At 45.4% G+C, this 19768-nt stretch overlaps 1 protein-coding gene across 1 annotated transcript in view; it reads left to right on the plus strand.

Annotated features, from left to right (window-relative positions):
• The first annotated feature begins 1086 nt into the window (after positions 1–1086).
• The window catches only part of RERG (RAS like estrogen regulated growth inhibitor), a 108601-nt gene continuing 89919 nt past the window's right edge, over positions 1087–19768 (plus strand). Inside the window, exon 1 of the mRNA XM_063134864.1 lies at positions 1087–1244. Coding sequence (XP_062990934.1) covers positions 1184–1244 — 61 coding nt within the window. The 5' untranslated portion in view covers positions 1087–1183. The remainder of the gene's footprint in view (positions 1245–19768) is intronic.

A 19768-nucleotide genomic window follows, 5' to 3' on the forward strand; every position in this document is an offset into this window, starting at 1 on the left:
GAAGTACTGTTATTTCTGCTATTGCTGTTCCTGCTGGTTTTATTGTTGGCTTTTAAAAAATTGCTATTTTATTGTGATTATTTTTTATTGCTGTTACTATTTTAACTGTTTTTATATATTTTATTGTTGTAAGATGCTTTGTGAGGGCTTCTGCCCTGAAAGGTGGCCAAGAAATATTTTAAATAAATACAAATCAATAAAATCAAAGCTACTGACGGTAAGGTGACCCTATGGAAAGGAGGACAGGGCTCCTGTATCTTTAACAGTTGCATAGAAAACAGAATTTCAGCAGGTGTCATTTGTATGCAGGCAGCACCTGGTGAAATTCCCTCTTCGTCACAACAGGTAAAGGTGCAGGAGCCCTGCCCTCTTTTGTATCCATTCAAAAATTCTCTCTTCTCCCAGCCTCTTTTGCCAGAGTTTTCGTTTCCCCCCACCCATCCCACAAAATGCCAAAAATCGAATAATCAAAATTTCCGGCCCAGCACTAGTAGTGGCATTAAGAGCTGGTATGTTGTGTATTTTCAGCTCCTCTTCTTTTGCCTTCGGGCCTGCCCTCCACGGGAATGTGGCCCCTGAGAGCTTCTCCGAAACCTAATTTGGCCCTAGGGCTAAAAAAGGTTCCTCACCCCTGCTTGTAGCAAGCTAGCATTACAGGGAGTTGGTTCTTGCCCAAACGTCGCCTTGCTATGCACATCTTCTGCATGCAAGTCATTTTTTATGATGTTTGGGGAGGAAGAGTCTTCCAATCCTGTCGTTCCTCTGCCTGCAGTCTGAAGAGAGTGAAGGCTGTAACCTGTGTTTCTTCTGAATGTACAAGTTTGCTCTTTCTCTCCCTCCTCCCTCCCTCCCCTTACCTCAAATAGACAGAACCAGAGCCTCGAACTTAAAGAAGTGGATTGGTTGTATGTTACTGGGTTCATAGTGTAATAGCAACATCTATCCAAAAGACTCTTCCGGTGGGCATAAAAAAAAAGTACACACCAGACATGCCTGCTCAAACCTTGCAAGTGGCTGAAAACAACCTCCTCACCATCTCTTGGGTGGTCTTTTCCCACAGGCCCTGCTTGGAAATCACAATGATACGGTCAAGTTGAAGAGAAGACTTGGACATTCACCCATTGCGCCAATTGGGGTAGACCAGTGACATCACCACTTGCCTCCATTTTGTTTCCTCCTCACCATGGCTAAGAGCGCAGAAGTAAAACTGGCGATCTTTGGCCGAGCTGGAGTCGGGAAGTCGGGTACGTCTGTTGCTGTTGTTTTTCATCGTTCCTTGCTTTGCTTTGTGTGTGGTTCTTTTTCAGAAGAGTTTTGCAGCCAAAGAATGATCCTGTACAGGAGAGGAGATGAACAGAGAGATAACAGATGACCTATAATACTCTCAAGCCCTACACGGCCATGTGTGTGTCCTTGTAAATGTTTGTTGTTCTTCTGGTAATCCCACTACACAAAATAATTGGGGTTCAGACCACTTAAGCTAGGGGTGCTTTTACCTTAGGGGAATCTTTTTTTTTCTTTTTCTTTTTTTAAGTGTAATATCGCCAGACAAGTAAATAAGCAAATCTTTGAAGCAGATCTCACTTGGGATAGATGAATCTGTCAAGTTTGGTTTCTCTCCTTTTCTCATTTTTCCAATATTGGGTTTCTTTCGTCCCATCTCTGCATCAATTTGTGGATTTTTTGAGAGCCTGCACAAAAACTCATATACATTTCCGTGTGCATTTCTCCTAAATACACACATTTTTTGTACTCAGCTTTGCCTAATAGAATGCAATTTTGTACTTGTCTTGACTAATATATGCATTTTTGTGCACATCTTTCCACAGTGTGCCCATTTTTTCCATGTATTATTTTGAATGGAGAACTCTATCGCAAAGGCAGAGATGTGCAAATACTGAAGGAAAACTGCATTCTGATTCGCGTATTGGTTCAGGAAGTGCAAATTGGGTTGGTTTCTTCCCCATCCTTAGTTACCACGTACCTAAATGCGTGAGAATTGGTCTGAGTAGATTGTGGCCTCTGTTCAAAGGGTTCCAGTCTCTTGTTTCTATGCAGAGACATAGAAGTTCCTGAACGCAGCCATGCATGGCAGCCCACCAAGGTCTCAATGACCCTGTTCAGGTGACACACTAAGCCATAAGCATTTTGTGCTAAACATTATGGCTTAGCGTGTTGTGTGAGCCATGATTTTACTTGTCATGTGATCCGTTCCTAACTATGGTGGCTACATAACCAAGGTTTAAACACGCTCACTAACCATTTGCTGCAAAAGGGTTAGCGGCCTAACCATGGCTTAGCGTGTTGTCTGAACAGGCGCATTAAGTCTACTGGGGCTGCAAATATGGGCCAAGACCTCAAGCACAGATGGGACTGGTGTGCTGCATTCACCCTGGTGTAGAATAAATCAAGGCTGCCATCAGAATAGATAAAAAAGAGAGATAGACTCTAGTGTTTAAAAGTAGAAAAGTTTTTAATCTTAAAAAGACTTCTTTACGTTCCTGTCGCCTGTTGTCTCTGAGGAAACGTTTGCTGCAGAGACAACAGGCGACAAGAACGTAAAGACGTCTTTTAACTGCTCCATTTTGACTCTTTGCTTTTGCATGTTATTCTGTCTAATCAGCTCCTGAGGAAGGATCAATAGATCTGAAACGTCAAGCCTTCTTTCAAACATTTTTTTTAAAATATATACTTAAACAGCAGAGACATTTGGACAAAGAGATTAAAAACTTTTCTACTCTTAAACACTAGAGTCTCTCTCTCTTTTTTATTGGTTCTACATAGGGCCTTGCTAGACGAGGCCTTAGTGCGCTTTGAGAGCTGGTTTCCCTGCTGTGCGTCCACATGACGCACAGGGGAATCCGGCCCCAGGCCGCACTGAGCCTCCGGCCGGGGCTGCAGAACGTCTAGAGACTTCTGTGGCTTTTTGCGGCTACTTGCTTACTCGCGAGTAGCCGCAAAAAGCCACGGACTGGGCACAGCGCTCAGCACTGTGCCCATCGGGCCGGGGGGGGATCCCGGGGGGTGACACGGGAGAGGGGGAGGGAGAGCTGGCACAACGCGACGAGGGGAGGGAGAGCTGGCACAATGCGACGAGGGGAGGGAGAGCTGGCACAACGCATCGAGGGGGGAGAGCTGGCACAACGCGACGAGGGGAAGGAGAGCTGGCACAACGCGACGAGGGGGAGTGGGAGGGAGGGTGTGGAAAGAGGGGGCATCGGCCGTCTAGGAGGCTGGGCGGCGCACGTTAAAGTTAGCGCGCCGTTGCCCCGCCTCCAGGCTGGCTCAGCCGGCCTGGTTTAGCAAGGCCCATAGTGTTTTTCCCTCATCATTTTGATGCCATCAGAATAGAACAGAGCAGTGTTACACTAGCTCCATCAAGAGGCCTTGTGTTATCTTAGAATTTGAGTGCCATTCCAGCTAAAGAAAGCATTGCCTTGGGTGAGGTCAGTGTGACTTTTTGGAATGACCCATCTTTGCAGCAATTTGCTCTATTCAGAGCATTTTCGTTTTGGACCTGGGTCAGTATGGAGAAAAAAGCTGCCAGCCCACTGTGTGCAGATTATCTGCCTGATGGTGCCCATTTAAAACCAGGGCACTGAATTAGTAATTTTCCAATTTTGGTCCTGTGTCAACAGGAATTGCACAACCCCAAGCATATTGAGGGTTGGGTTGAACCAGTTACCTAGGGAGGTTGTGGGCTCTCCCACACTAGAGGCATTCAAGAGGCAGCTGGACAACCATCTGTCCGGGATGCTTTAGGGTGGATTCCTGCATTGAGCAGGGGGTTGGACTCGAGGGCCTTTTAGGCCCCTTCCAACTCTACTAGTCTATGATTCTATGAAAGGCAGTATGGCTGTTGTTAAGTGGGATGGGAGGATAGCCATAGAACTTTAAAGACTGTCTCTGAATAATATGACTTTAGCCTTCATATAGCACATTCTAAGCGCTTTACAGCCCTTACCGGTACAATATTCCTGCAAGGTTATCCCCATGTTGCAGATGAGGGAGCTAAAGAACTGAGAATAGAGGCTCGCCTAAGGCCATCATGTGAGTGATTATTTATGAGGTTTTTATCCCACCTGTCCCTCAAGGGGCAAAGTATATATAGCTCTTCTTTCACTTTATCCTCACAATCCCCATGTGAGGATTGAGAGATGAGCCTTTTTCACGTGTATATTAAACCAGGGCTCCACCATTTGCTCTCACAATTTGCCATTGGGATGCCCTGCCTATTCACAAAATGGCTGCCGTGGCGGGCATGGCCAGTCACGAAACATTCACTTCCCAGAAGCCAAACTGGCGAGACCAAAAGAAAAGGAACCTTCCCAGCAATGTAGGTACAAGGCAGAGATGAAGGCTGAGCCCCAAACTCTCACTTGATCCCAAATAAACATAGCACTGAAGGGCAGTGTTTCACTTTGCAACAAGCCAGCCTCCCAGTTAATTATTCTTTATTTTTTTAAAAAAAACCTTAAGAAATAAAATAAAAACCAGGAGGAGCAGGGAGCCTGGCTGGTGCCGTGAGAGGCATCTGAGAGCACATTGGTGCCCACGGGTGTCACGTTGGAGACCCCAGAACACATGGAGGGAAGGATGCCCCCTGGTGTCCAAGCCCTTGCATGCACAGTTATTGTGCACTAAGATACTCCACTGACACCATTTGGGGATCCAATTGCACTGAATCCCTAAATCTGCACACGTACAGGTGCCCCTTTGTAGACATCCTGCTCAATGCACAGGCATTGGGATGGGACCAGCAAGGGCTTGTGACATTTGGGGTGGAGCCAACGAGGCCCCCCTTTCCACATCCTGTTCCCCTTCCACATGTTTAGTGAACCCATCGATGAAATGTGTGGCGAGAGCTATACTGACTGGTCCAGGGTTGCTTAGTAAGCCTTGTGGTGTTTTGAATACCGATCCCTCAGTTCAAAAGCCACACCCTATAGCAGCCATACTGTGCTGGTTCTCAATTTGTGGCTGAGGTGAGCTTTGAACCAGGGATTTCCCAGCTTGTGTGGCCGGCCACTATGACGCACCATTTCTTCTTTTCCCTTCTCCTTCTGTCATATTCTCTCCCCTTATGGATGATTTTCTGAAAGAGGGCTGGAGCTTACTTTGAGAACTGTGGAGATTGCTTTAAAATTCCTGGAGGAAAAGTATCAATGGCTACTAGTCCTGATGGCTATGTGCCGCCTCCAGTATCAGAGGCAGTAAGCCTATATACACTAGTTGCTGGGGAACATGGGTGGGAAGGTGCTGTTGCACCATATCCTGCCTTGTTGGTCCCTGGCCAATGGCTGTTTGGCCACTGTGTGAACAGAGTGCTGGACTAGATGGACCCTCGGTCTGATCCAGCAGGGCTCTTCTTATGTTCTTCTGATTACGGAACTGTGACTGGTTTGTCTCAGTGGAGCAGTCTGGGATTGATGGATGTGCTTTACTCTCGGTTGACTGATGGACGAGCATCTTCTTCTCCAGATCAACAGGGTTTCATGCCATCAAAGGAAGGGCACTGTTTAACACAAAGCTGGCAGAAGGAAAACTGCTCCAACATTATGGCTTATGTGGCAGTGATTTGTACCACCTGCACACCTCCTCGTTGCTCTGCAGTACTAACCAGACTGCTGGGGGTCCATGCCACGTAGTCCAAGCCAAAATGTTAGCCAAGATCCTGGAGAAGGAGTAGGTTTGATCCACAGCAAAGAGCGAAACACATGCAGCAGTAAATGAGAGGACTGCCATCATCAGCAGTTCATCACAGAGCTTTGCTCTTCTCTGGTTCATCCATCTTTTCCCAAGCACCAACCAGATGCTAGGCTTAAACCATGTGCATCCGCTTTGAGTGGAGTCTGAAAGCTGTATTTGTACGTCCTCTAAAGCAACTCTTCCCCAAAGTGGTCCAAAGCAAAGTGGGTCAGTCCCGAATTTTCAGTCCTGCATTGGAGCTTTGTAAGGTATTGGAACAGTTGTCCAAGGCAGGATCTACACTACTGCTTTATTATGGTTTGTAACGGTATTGACATCTGTTGGGGCCCATGAAACATTCCATACACCATTTTCAAACCATTTTCAAAGTGTTGGATCCTGTTTAGTGCAGGTCTTGTCTATGTCCAATGCATGCTCCTGCTGGAATTCTCTGAAGGCACATGTGTGGGCAGTTGTTGAAGGGGGAAAACAATGTCCACATCCATGAAAATAGATAGGGCTGGGGCACCCCCAACCCCAAAGAAGGACCCAGTGGTCCTAAGGCCCTATGTGTTGTTGTTTTTCTGTGCACACTACTGCTTTAAAACCTCATGGACACAGAAGTTTCTTCTTCCAGAGTTGAAGACAGACTTCAAGATACAGGATTTTGAAGCAATGGTCTTTCTTGTTTACCCGTCCAGTTTTTGGACTTCAAAGAGACAGAGAGAGAGAGAGAGAGAGAGACAGACAGACAGACAGACAGACAGAGAGAGAGAGAGACAGAGAGAGAATGAGGATATTTTGAAGGACCCAGATGAGCTTTACAATTTTAATCTTTGGCCTAGCAAAATGCATGCTATTAGAGTTCGCTTCATGGATAGTTGGGTCAGGTCAATTAGTGCCATAGGAAATTTTCACTAGATTTTTTTTAAAAAAGTATTCAGCACAGCAGGTCCAAAACATTTTGCTGCCTGAGGTGGAATAAAAAATGGGACCCCCTTACCAAGTCATGGGGCATAGTACCCCAGGGATGGCTAGTTCCTCTCCCTGGAAGTAAAAAATCAATAAAAATAAGTAATTAGCAATTACTGCCCTTTCATGACAACCAAAATCAACTACTTAAAGCTGCACTCTCACTGTGCCTATTTAAGATAGCTGAGTGTCCCACTTTAGAGGACAGTCCTCTATTTGAAGGCATCCTCTATTTAACGGGTTGTCCAGTCCGTCTCTGGTTTCAGGTCAAAGAACCAGAAGAAGGGGAGAGCAGAGCCCTTGAATTTACCCATCAGCACTTAGCGTTTGGACAGCAGATAGAGCAGGGACACAGGTCACCTGGTAAGTCTTCTTGACTACGGTAGGAAGTATTGTATTTTTGTTTAAATTCTAGATATTATTTCTAAATTTGCACCTAAACCTATACATTTGCTTATGCGCATGTTATGCAAATTGGTGTTCCCCTTTGTCCCCTTTTTGGGTGATGCAGTTCCTCTTTTTTGGCAGTGCGTGAGTTCTATACCTGATGCAATGGCCGGCCCTGGTTTTCAGTAAGCGTGGTTTCTATTTCCAGCATCTTGATTAAAGGCTACCAGAAAGCTAAAAACAGTCTGTATGAACTAGCATTGTGAAGCCTCCAAAAACAAAAAAAAATGACAGGGGAAACAGGCCTGCCATGTGGTCAGTTTGAATTTCCTTGGATGCTTCATATACTGTCTGTGCAAATCGCTTAGATTCTCATAGGCACTATTCATCAGCAGCTTGGTAAATGCTTCTGAGGAGCTACTTTTTCCAGAATCCCACACTGGGCCTGTTCAGACAACACACTAAGCCATGGTTAGGCCGCTAATCCTTTTGCAGGAAATGGCTAGTGAGCATGTTTAAACTGTGGTTATGTAGCCACCATGGTTAGGAATGTTCACACGCCATGCTAAGTCGTGGTTCACATGACATGCTAAGCTGTAATGTTTAGCTCAAAATGCTTAACCTTCATAGTTTACCGTGTTGTCTGAACAGGGCCAATGAAGCAGGAAGAAAGCCCAAGCTAGGCCCAAGGGGCCTTGTTTTTCTCACGGTGAGCCCTCTAAAGTCTGAGAGCCAGTGTGGTGTAGTGGCTAAGGTGCTGGACTGGGAGTCAGGAGATCCGGGTTCTAGTCCCCGCTCAGCCATGGAAACCCACTGGGTGACTTTGGGCCAGTCACAGACTCTCAGCCCAACCTACCTCACAGGGTTGTTGTGAGGATAACATAGAGAGGAAGAGGATTATGTATGCCGCCTTGGGTTCCTTGGAGGAAAAAAGGCAGGATATAAATGCAATAAATAAATAATAAATAATGGGGATGTATGTCAGTATGTGGCAGGTGTGAGCCGGAGAACTATAGCCAATTGGGCCTCTTCTCCTTGCAGAATGGGGCTGCCGCAGATCCCTGTGCATTTCCACATTTCTGCTGCACCTCACAGTTGACGACATTCACCGAGGATTAAACTGCATGTTACCTCAGGGCTCAGGAACCTCCAACCTGTGGGCCCAATGTCGCCTGTGACGCCTTGCGCCCCTCCCTTACCATTCGGATGGCTGCTTGTGAATCACCAAAAAGGAGGACATGCACCCAAAGAATAGTGGTGCAGGAGCACACCAATTTGCATTAAATTTACCCATCCTAATTGATAGGCATAGATGCAAATTTAGAAATGATGATGATTTAAATAGAAATACACTACATAGCACCACAGTGTGTGCCTGGCTCCGTCTGCTGTCCGTCTGCTGTTGATGGGCAAATTCAAAGCCCTTTAGCGCTTCCAGCAAATGGGTCTTTTATTTTTATGTCAGAATTGGACTGGGCAGCCTATCAAATAGCGGACACCTTCAAAATAAGAGGACAGCCTGCTGGCAGCTCTCAAAACAGAGGGCTGTCCGCTGTAAAAGAGGAACATGGTCTGCCTGTTTACCATTCTGTCTTGCTGGATTAGAAAATGAGAGACGGTAGGACTTCAGGTTGCTAGTCCCTAATGTAGAGTCTGCTCTCAGATGTAGTAGAAAAGCTCATAAAGTATCAGTGGACCTGCAAGAAGCTTTAACTGAATTAAATGTCCATAAAACCTCACTCCTGGTTTTGAGAATAATGGGGAGGGGAGAGAGAGCATTCCCAAAAAGCAATGTGAATTGTGTTTATGCACTGTAATTGGATTCATTATTTAGTTCACACCCACTTATTTCAGTGCTGGGCGAGTGAATTGGCCACAAGACCCATTTCTTTAGCTATTCGCTAATTGCATTATGTGGGTGCAGCTTTTGCTATGTGTTCTGCCACTTTGCCAGTAAGCACAACCCATCTCTTAATTAAGCGCTTAATTAGTGAGCTTTTGCCTTTAATGTACTGGTGTAGTCAATGGAAGACTTTGTATTGCAGGAACTTTGGCTCTCTTATGGGTCCGGAGTAACCCTTGAGTGCGCCAACCCTTGAGCCTCCTTGAACATCCTGAGTTAATTCAGTCTTGCCCAAATGCAGTTCTTGGGCACTTGTTGCAAGACGTTGCATAACAGCGGCACAGAAGCATTATGGGTTTGTTTGATTTACTCATTGGACCATTTCCTTGGGTAAAAAGTGAATTCATTACAGATAAATTTCCGTCTAAAGGATCATTTGACATGAAAGAAGCTAGCAGGGACCTTGTTTTAGGGAGTGACTGGGGCTGGAACTGGGATGCCATAGTTTTCTATACAGCTGCCATCTTTGGCGAGTGACCAGGGCTAAAGGTTGAACTATTTCCCTGGCTAGTAAAGAGTTCCTGGCTACTGGAGAGTAGATTCACCATAGTGTCTGGTTGGCCAGGTTTTATCTGGATTCTAATAAATAATAATAATAATTTATTTGTTACCCACCTCTCCATCCGGATCGAGGCGGGGTACAACATAAATGCAAATGCCATAAAATACATATAATTAACACATTTAAAACTAATACATTATTAAAAGCAGCACATTGCATCTTAAACTTCAACTGGGTAGCCCTGCCGGAAGAGATCAGTCTTTATAGCTTTCTTAAAATCCAGAAGACTGTTAAGTTGACGAATCTCTCCCAGCAGGTCATTCCATAATCTGGGAGTGGCAGAAGAAAAGGTCCTCTGGGTAATAGTTGTCAGCTTTGTTTTTGTTGACTGGAGTAAATTCTTCCCAGAGGACCTGAGTGTGAGCGGATTGTATGGGAGAAGGCGATCCCGCAGGTAGCCTGGACCCAAACCATGTAGGGCTTTAAAGGTGATAACCAACACTTTATACTTTGCCCGGAAACTAATTGGCAGCCAGTGTAGTGATTTTAAAGCTCGTGTAATATGGTCACCCCTAGGTGTACCAGTGACCAGCCTGGCTGCCATTTTTTGAACTAGTTGAAGTTTCCGGACTAGGCACAAAGGTAGCCCTATGTAGAGCGCATTGCAGAAGTCGAGCTTCGAAGTTACCAGCACGTGCACTAACACCTTTAGGTCTTCCGACCTAATTATGTTGCTAAGTACCCATTTGCATCTGTCATTACCAAAAAAAAGTTTTTTCAGCTCACCCACCCCCAGTGTGAACCAGCCTATACTTTCACGGATTGAAATGATAACCTTTTCTTACAGAATGGCATGATTTGATAATATTCTAGGGAGCACCCAAAAGATGACAGGAAAGATTAGGTGTCCATGTTTGGCTTACAAACCAAATTAGGCTACGTTGGCACATGTATCGCCTAATCTGCAAGGAGCTTTGCACAACTGGCTTTAAAGGGCAACAGCAGGTCTGTTTACATTGCTTTGGAGTCTGTTTGAAATGGGAAGAAATTAATAGGGAAGGCTTTGAATTCGTAGGTTTTTATAACATGCAACCTAGAACCAGCGCTGATGGTTTATAGGCTTGTTCCTACACAGAGCAGAGTTTATGGGGACACGCTGCTTCGTTTTCCCCATCACTGCGGTATGTGCGCGGATTGATGAGTTTGTGGACTGATTGTTAATTGCACAAAAGAAGAGAATAGCGAGCAGCACAAGGAACTAAGAGACCAGCCTTAGCATGGGACTGGAATATCTAGGGCAGAGGGCCCCCAACCTTTTGGCTTAGTCAGCTGACTTGGAATTTTGAGTGTTGTAGGTGCTCTCACAAAATGGCTGCCGTGGTGGGCATGGCCGGTCACAGAACGCTCATTTCCGAGACGGTGAACTGGTGAGACAAAAAGAAAAGTGACTTGTCCAAGAACCGAGCTACAAAGCAGAGGTGGGGTGTGAGCTCCAAATCCCACACCACCACACTCTTTTGAACCCAAATAAATTGTCACTGGAGGGCAGCATTTTGCTTTGCACAATGCTGGTCTCCCAGTTATTTGTTTTAATTTAAAAAACCTTAAGAAATAAAATCAATATCAGGAGTGACAAGAGGACTGGTGGGCGCTAACAACAGAGGTGTCTACAGGTGCATTGGAGCCCACTAGCTCCATGCTGGAGACCCCAGGTGCAGGGAATTTTAATAAAATAGGCACGTGTCTGATGCATTTTGGTGGAAACCTTCCTCAACATAAGAACACAAGGAAAGCCCTCCTGGATGAGACCAAAGATCTATCTTACCCAGCATTCTGTTCCCATAGTGACCAACCAGAAATCTGTGGGAAGCTCATAAATAGGGGACCAAAACTGTACACAGTGGCCACACCACAGATTTGTATAAAACATGAGTGGGACATATGGCTCTCCAGATGTTTTGGCCCTCAACCGGTTGTGCTGGGTAGACCTGATGAGAGCTGTAGGCCAAAACATCTGGAGAGCCACAAGTTATTCACCCTATATTGACTGTTTTATTTTTTTATTCTTTTCCTCATGATCCCCAACATGGAATTTGCCTTTTTCACAGTAGTCACGCACTGGTTCGACCTTTTCTTCGAGATGTCCGCCCACAACCCCAAGTTCTCTATCTGAATCAGTCACCATCAGCTCGAATCCCATATCCCATATGAAGTTTTTCTGAATAATGATCCCGTATGAAGTTTTTCTCCTGCTGTGCATCATTTACAGTTGCTTACACTGAACCACATTTGCCATTTTAATGCCCGTTCCTGACACTAGAGAGAGTCTTTTAGAGCTCTTCACAATCTCCCCAGCCTTTTAAAACCACCTTAAATAATTTGGTGTCATCAGCAAACGTGGCCAGTTCTCTGCTCACTCCTATTTCTAGGTCATTTATGAACAAGCTGAAAAGCATTGGTCTCAATACAGATCCTTGAGTGGAGCCTCCTGTTTACATCATTGTGAGAACTGGGATGAAAATCCTCTCTTCATCACCACAGTTAAAGCTGCAGGAGCTTTACTACAGTGACCAGATACAAAAGAGGGCAGGGCTCCTGCAGCTCCTGAATTTCAGGGCTCCTGAATGATCCCATTGGGATGAAGAGGGAACGTCACCAGGGGCTGCATGCATACAAATGACACCTGCTGGAATTCCCTTTTCTATACACCTGTTAAAAATACAGGAGCCCTCTCCTCCTTTCCATATGGTCACCCTAGCAGTGCATGAGAGCTCACAACCAAGGAAGATGGTGTGAATCTGGCTTATTTGAATGTTTTGTTTTACATCCAGTATAATTCTTTCGTATGGACCCAGAGATGAATTTATAAAATGGGTGGAGAATCTCAGGCTGTGTAGTTGGGGGTGGGGTGTGTCAAATCCATCCTTCCTGGGGGGCAAATCCAACCTTCCAGAGTTCCCCAGGTGGCCATGCTCCCTTCTCCTGGCCCAGCCTTCTTTCCCTCAACCACCTTTTCTGCCATTTTTTCACCCTAGTCTAAACGCTTCGAATGCCTCTCCTAAGGCTTAGTTACTGGCAGTAAGAGCTTTATGCAACAACATACTGGTATTCTTTGTATCCCATTTGCCTTTGGCTCCTCCCCTTTTGCCTCACGCCCCTCCCACCACTGGAATGCGGCCCCCAAGAGCTTCTCTGAAGGTGAATCATGCCCATGGGCTGACGAAGGTTCCCCACCCCTGTTATAAGATACGACCAATACGACATTTACTATAAATGGCGCTAGTCCATATTTTTTTGAGTTAAGCAAGAATCGAATGCTCAAGCAAAGGGTACAACCCACCATTAGGCAGAGTTAGCTGGATGCCACAGGCAGCTGATTTCTCAGTGCCATGAAAGGACAGCAAATCGTTAGTTGTTTCACTTATAATTATTGTATTTTTACTCTAAGGAAGAGGTTTTGTTGTTTATTCGTTCAGTTGCTTCCGACTCTTCGTGAGAATAGGGAAGACCCACAGATCAGTTAGATATGAGCTCACTAATATTCCTAATGAATATGCAGTGGTAGTGAAGAATAGATTTAAGGGACTAGATTTAGTAGATAGGGTCCTGGAAGAACTATGGACAGAAGTTCGCAACATTGTCCAAGAGGTGGCAACAAAAAACGTCCCAAAGAAAAAGAAAACCAAGAAGGCAAGATGGCTGTCTGCTGAGACACTGGAAGTAGCCCAAGAAAGAAGGAAAGCAAAAGGCAACAGTGATAGGGGGAGATATGCCCAATTAAATGCAAAAAGGAAGAGGTGTATGTGGGGATTTTAACCCCTAATAAATCATCTGGCCTTTAGTAGGACGCACATTGACTGGGGGGCGGGGGAGGCGGGTAAGGGCACCATTTGCTGGTCTTCCTCAGGAAGCAAATTGTCTTGCACTGCGCCATCCCAACTTCAGTTTTAGAAATGTGTCCGAGGAGGAAAAAGAGGTCATGGAAACATCAAATGATCACTCCTATTATGCTTTTAAAAATACGTCAAATTGTATTTACTGAAAGCAACATGAGTATGTTATAATTATCTAATTTATGGTGAAAAATTGAAATTACTTTGTAGGACAATGAATCCTCTAATGATCATTGGGCATTAGTAAGTAGTCCTCCAGCTCTTTTAATGATGTAGTTTAATTGCTTTCATTAATTTAATTAAAATAATTAAAACAATGTGACAAAATACCCTTGACAGTACTGTGGCTCATAATACCTTTTGATGTTGTACTGATTTTGAACTGATGAATGCAGTGAATCGCTGGACTGCCCATCATTTTCCGGTTTAGGAAGGAGCCTTTCTATTCCTGGTGTAGCTTCACATGAAAACTGTCCTGTAGGAAGGGTATTCTTTTTTTAATTCCCCCACAACGTTGTTCTAGATTATCTTTTTAAGATCTTTGAATAAATGAAGCTAAAACACTTATTTTGTTTCTTGAAAAGAGTTGCACCGTGTCCTGCCTTGTTGGTCCCTGGCCGATGGCTGTTTGGCCACTGTGTGAACAGAGTGCTGGACTAGATGGACCCTTGGCCTGATCCAGCAGGGCTCTTCTTATGTCTCTTACAAAAGCTCCTGTTCACGGCTTGCATTTTTGAAGCTAACTGTGGTGCACCATTATCTCTGCTCCACTGTGAATGATAACTACGTGGACGGGCAGTAAATCAGTGGTAGAGCTCATGTTTTGCATGCAGGAGGTCCCAAGTTCAATCCCTGACTACTCCAGATAGGGCTGGGAAATCTCCTGCCTGAAAACCCTGGACAGCTTCTGCTGCTAGTCAGCGTTGACAACACTAGGCTAGATGGACCAATGGTCCGACTCAGGCCTCTTATAGCGCGACGGAGGGATGGAGATCTCGAGATGTTTTTATCGCGAGATCCCCCCCTCTGTTTACACGCGGCGTGCGACAGCCTCAGAGGGAGAGGCGTTGCACCCGCCATTTTGGTTTTTTTTATTAAAGGAGAAGTAGCGCACATGCGCAAAAAGTAAGTTTTTTAAAAAACAAACAAGCTTATTTTGCCCGCTCACCCCACCCCACCCCTGATGGGTGCAGTGCTCCTGAGGAGCTCTGTGCCCCATGCGTGGGTCCCAGCTTCTCGTGAGTAAGCACAAGTTGCTGGGAGAAACCGTGACAGCAGGCCACATATTCCACGGTCTCAGGCTCAGCCCAAGACTGCAGAAAAACTGGGCCTAAAGGGTAGGGCGAGATTCTGGGGCTAGGGAGGGATCATCCCTCCCTGATCCCAGGATCCCCTGTGCGTCATGTGGATGCAAGGGGACGATTCCAGGGATCACCCCAGGATTTCGCCCCGTCTAGCTATGGCCTCAGTGAAAGGTGCCTTCCTGTTTTCCTAACTACAATTTGCAACCATGGTTAGAAGCAGATTGACATGTTTTGTTTATAGCTAGCTATAATTAGGAGACATACTGGCATGTACGGCATCTAAAGCCCAATTTGGGTGTTCTCTACCACCATGTGATAACTGTCATGCGAGGGAGAGAGGGGATGAGTCGGTGCCGTCTCCCTCCTGTCCCCATTTTCAATTTGAAAAGGAAACTTCTGCAACAGGGAGGAGGCTTTATCCATGGAGGCTTCGCATGCCGTTTTAGAATGATGTTCACCCAGGGATCCCAACCATGCAGGGCGTCTTGACGAATCGAGAAGCTCCTCCGGAGGCTGGTGGCTCCGATGTCAGTGGGGTGGTGAATCTGCTCTGGGGCCTAATCTACACCAAGCAGGATATTGCACTATGGAAGTGGTATATAAAAGGCAGGAGCCACACCGAGCAGGATATAGTGGCGTGAAAGCGGTATATGGTACGTGTCAATGGGCCCCAACAGTTGTCAGTGCACTTCAATACCACTATAAAGCAGTAGTGCGGCTCCTGCCTTTTATATACCACTTTCATAGTGCTTGGTGTAGATGAGGCCTGGGTTTCAGTCAGGACTCTAAAGGGGAGTGGGAACATCTTGGGCAGTTCTTCTAGAGTTCTGACTGAAACCTGGAGAGGACTCATTGCCCCACTGACATGGGAACCACCAGCCTCTCCTTGAAGATCCCACCCCACAGCCCGGCTGCAGAAGTTCCTCTTCCCAAGACATGGAAGACGATTGGGGAATGCCACAGAAGGGGCAGGCTCAATGAGCTCATCCCCTTCCCCATATGCAGTGAGCAATCATAACCCCCAGGCAGGTGCCATGGTGAGCTCTGGAAATGGAAAGGAAGAAATTGAGCATGAGAGGGGAGGAAGAGGGGAGAGAAGGGCGACCATGCGGAGTTCCCGAGCTCCTGATTATAGATCATCAGGAATGCGATGTCTGCCCTGGGCCTAGGTCACAGCTGTGCAATCTGTGGCCCTCTGGATGTTGTTGGACTCCAAATCCCATCAGCCACAGCCAACATGGCCAGTTGTCAGGGTTAGGGAGTCCATCTGTATGGACTCCCCAACCATGGCCTAAACCAAGGCTGGCCCAAGACGTGTTGTTGCCTGTGGCAAAGGGCAAAATGGCGTTCGTGCAAGTGTGTGTGCGCACACACACACACACACACACATACACACACAATTGCAGCTTTGGAGAGTGACATTTTGATCTATTAGCATAGATCTTTAAGACTTTTACCATCTCCTGCCCGAGTCACTTCCAAGGACTTTATTTTCCTTGCGATCCTTTCACATCACCCCGGTCCTCCTGCAGTGTGAAAAATGCCTCTTTTCATGGGAGACAAAAGGTGTGCAGCTTCCAGGGCTGTTTCAAATGCAGCTCTTTGACACTTCAGAAGATGATACATTTAGACTTTGAACAAAGGCCCTTTTGATAGTGATGGGTTTTTGACACCTCTGATGACCCAGTTTGTTTGGCGTCTGTGTTTTGTGTGTGTGTGTGTGTGTTACTTTGTCAAATGGAAGGTTTAGTCAACATTTATGTGCCTACAATTGATGCATTCTGAGCTGCCTTTGCTTTGTCTTGTTTTGATCCTTTCATACACACTGATGGAGCCATCCATTGCTGCTGCTACCTAGAATAAAAGGCATTGTAGGGTGAGAGGCCAGGGTAGATCAGAAGGGTGTTTGGGGTTTTTTAGTGATCGTTGTTGATGTCATCTGTGGTGGGAGCTAAATAACGGTGTAGAATCTACTTCTCCTCCAATATTCGGCTTGAGGAAAATAGGCACTTCTCTTTTAAATTAAAGGCAAACTGGGTTCTAAAGCATGATATTGAGTCAACCGAATACATGAGATCTTTCCATATGCCACCAATGGGTTTTTAGAATGTGAACTCATAGGTCAAAAAAGCACGTTACTAGTTTTATTTATTTATTTATTTATTACATTTATATCCTACCTTTTTTCCTCCAAGGAACTCAAGGCAGCATACATAATCCTCCTTTCCTCCATTTTATCCTCACAACATCAGCCCTGTGAGGTAGGTTGAGCTGAGAGTCTGCGTCTGGCCCAAAGTCACCCAGGGAGTTCCCATGGCTGAGTGGGGACTAGAACCCGGATTTCCAAACTCCCAGTCCAACACTCTAGCCACTACACCACACTAGCTGGTGCTACGAGTAGCTACAAAGGCTGTTGGTGACTAGACAATCACAAAGTGATTTGTATTCACTTCATTGGAGAAAATAGCCCTTTGCACTTTGCTTGTCCACTACTTTCCTGGCATGAGGCTAAATCTGTTACCTTTGGATAACTTAAGAAAAATCATTGCCTTAGGGTCAATAAAGCAAACATTCCGTCAGTTTGCAGCAATGCCTTTAATTACTTACTTTACAATGGGGATGTTACGCCTGTTCCTCACAAGGACAATACACACCCATTATTAGTGAGTAGGAGGTGTGCGCTGTTACCTTGTATGATGCCAAGAAAACTAGATTAATTTGTTCCATTCATACTCACCCATTGGAAGAGAACTATTTTGTTGAAAGAGCTGGTGTGTGTGTGTGTGTGTGTGTGTGTGTGTGTGTGTGAGAGAGAGAGAGAGAGAGAGAGAGAGAGAACCCCAACTTTTGGTGTGCATATTACCACCATTCAGTCTTTTTAGAGGGTGTCTGTGTCAGCTGACCTTTTTCTCACTTCCCGGACTAATATGTGTATTTAGGCTGGCCTTATGGAAAGGAGGACAGGGCTCCTGTATCTTTAACAGTTGTATAGAAAAGGGAATTTCAGCAGGCACCATTTGTATGCATGTATACCTGGTGAACTTCCCTCTTCATTACAGCAGTTGAAGCTGCAGGAGCCCTGCCCTCTTTTGAATCTGGTCAAGAGGACAGGGCTCCTGCAGCTCCTGAATTTCAGGGCATCTGAATTTCAGCAGGTGCTGCACACATACAAATGACACCTGCTGAAATTCCCTTTTCTATACAACTGTTAAAAATACAGGAGCCCTGTCCTCCTTTCCATAAGGCCAGCCTAAATACACATATTAGTCCGGGAAGTGTGAAAAAGGTCAGCTGACACAGACACCCTCTAAAAAGACTGTCCTCTTTTCCATATGGTCACCCTAGTTGGAATCAAGTTATCCTTCTGTTTCTACACATCCCTGAATTTTGTGATACAGTTCTCAGCTCAAAATGTACAAAAAAAGCCAGGTATGGCGAAGATTTTCCCAATGAACAGCCTTTGACCCATGGGAAAAGTCCAATAGAGACTGCAGTTGATGGTGGGCGGTGCCAGAATCAATGGTGGGTGGAGCCAGCGTGTAAAGTGGGCAGACTTTGCAGGGTGGCTTGCTGTTCCTAGATAATTCTGAGCTTCTCCCATAGATAGAGTAGCACTGGAGAGTTTGGAAAGAGCTGGAGGTCCTCTGAGGGCTCTTTTTTTAAAAGGTTGATTCAGATATACTAGATGGGGGAGGGGGAACCCACAGCCAAACGCTTAAGGCATTTTGTATCATCTCGGCAGCTAAAATAAGTACCCCTCTTGTTTGAAACATATGGATTTGTGCACTTTTGTGATCTACATTCAAAACTGTATCAGTGCAGGAGCCAAAAATTAGTTTTGGCTCCCTCTCTGCATTGCAAAGCTTACAACATTTCCAACAATATTTCCACACTGCTTTGAAATTGAGAGATAACTGGAAAGCAAAACTTACTTCCATTAAACTCATGGGGCCCAGACAACACCCTCTGGGTGGGAGGTGCACAAAACAACAAACAAACAAACAACAACAACCCCAAAACACTTTGAGGGAATGGAAATGAAAAATGTGCACTGTGAGCCTCTTCTTTTTAAAAAAGAACATAGCTCAGATAATGTTATTCATGCTTCACTCTTGAGCCACATTACGGATAAAACCTCCATGAATGTTCTGAGTTTCTTTGTGCCATGCATACAACCAATAAAACCAAGTATAAAGGATTAATAAGCAGGGAGATGCTTTTATTGGCTGAGCTGGTTGCTCTGAGCTGGAGCCTCGTGTGGCGCAGAGTGGTAAGCGGCAGTTACTGCAGCCGAAACTCCCCCCACGGCCTGAGTTCGATCCCAGCAGAAGCTAGTTCTCAGGCAGCCGGCTCAGGTCGACTCAGCCTTCCATCCTTCTGAGCTCGGTAAAATGAGTACCCAGCTAGCTGGGGGAAAGGTAACCACGACTGGGGAAGGCAGTGGCAAACCACCCCGCTACAAAGTCTGCCAAGAAAACGTCAGCGAAAGCAGGCATCCCTCTTGGAGTCAGCAATGACTCAAGTGCTTGCACGAGAGGTTCCTTTCCTTCCTTTCCTTTCCTTTCCTTTCCTGGTTGCTAAACATCAGGGCCAAAATCTAGTATACAATTAGGTGGACAAAAGCTAGAGAGACATGCTCAAGTTAAAGAGTGGCATAGTGCTTAAAGTACCAATTTAAGATTGTGGAGATCCAAGTTCTAATCCTCACTCAGCCAGAGAATCTGTTGGGTTATCTTGAGCCACTCACCAGCTTTCAGCCTAACCTACCTTGCTGGGTTGTTGTGAGAATAAATGAAACGGGAGGAAGATAGGGATGTATGGAGTCTGTAAAATTTATTCTGTCTGCATTTCACGGATTGTCAGGCTCCTTTCATTCCGTCTTCTACTCATCAACGGAATCTTGGGGTGTTTTTTTTTCAGTTTCTGAATGTGCGCAAATTCAGACTTGCACAAATTTGCACTTGCAAAAAAAAAAAAAAAAAAAAAAAAGTGAAAATACTCCCAAAATGCCAAATCCTCTCAAAAAGTACATTTTCACATTTTAGCCTATGGGGAAAATAGGCGTTTTTGATTGGTTGGGTTTTTTTGGGTTTTTTTTTTAATAAATTCTGAGTATTTT

The sequence above is a fragment of the Elgaria multicarinata genome, chromosome 9, assembly GCF_023053635.1.
Source record: "Elgaria multicarinata webbii isolate HBS135686 ecotype San Diego chromosome 9, rElgMul1.1.pri, whole genome shotgun sequence".
Lineage (NCBI taxonomy): Eukaryota > Metazoa > Chordata > Lepidosauria > Squamata > Anguidae > Elgaria > Elgaria multicarinata.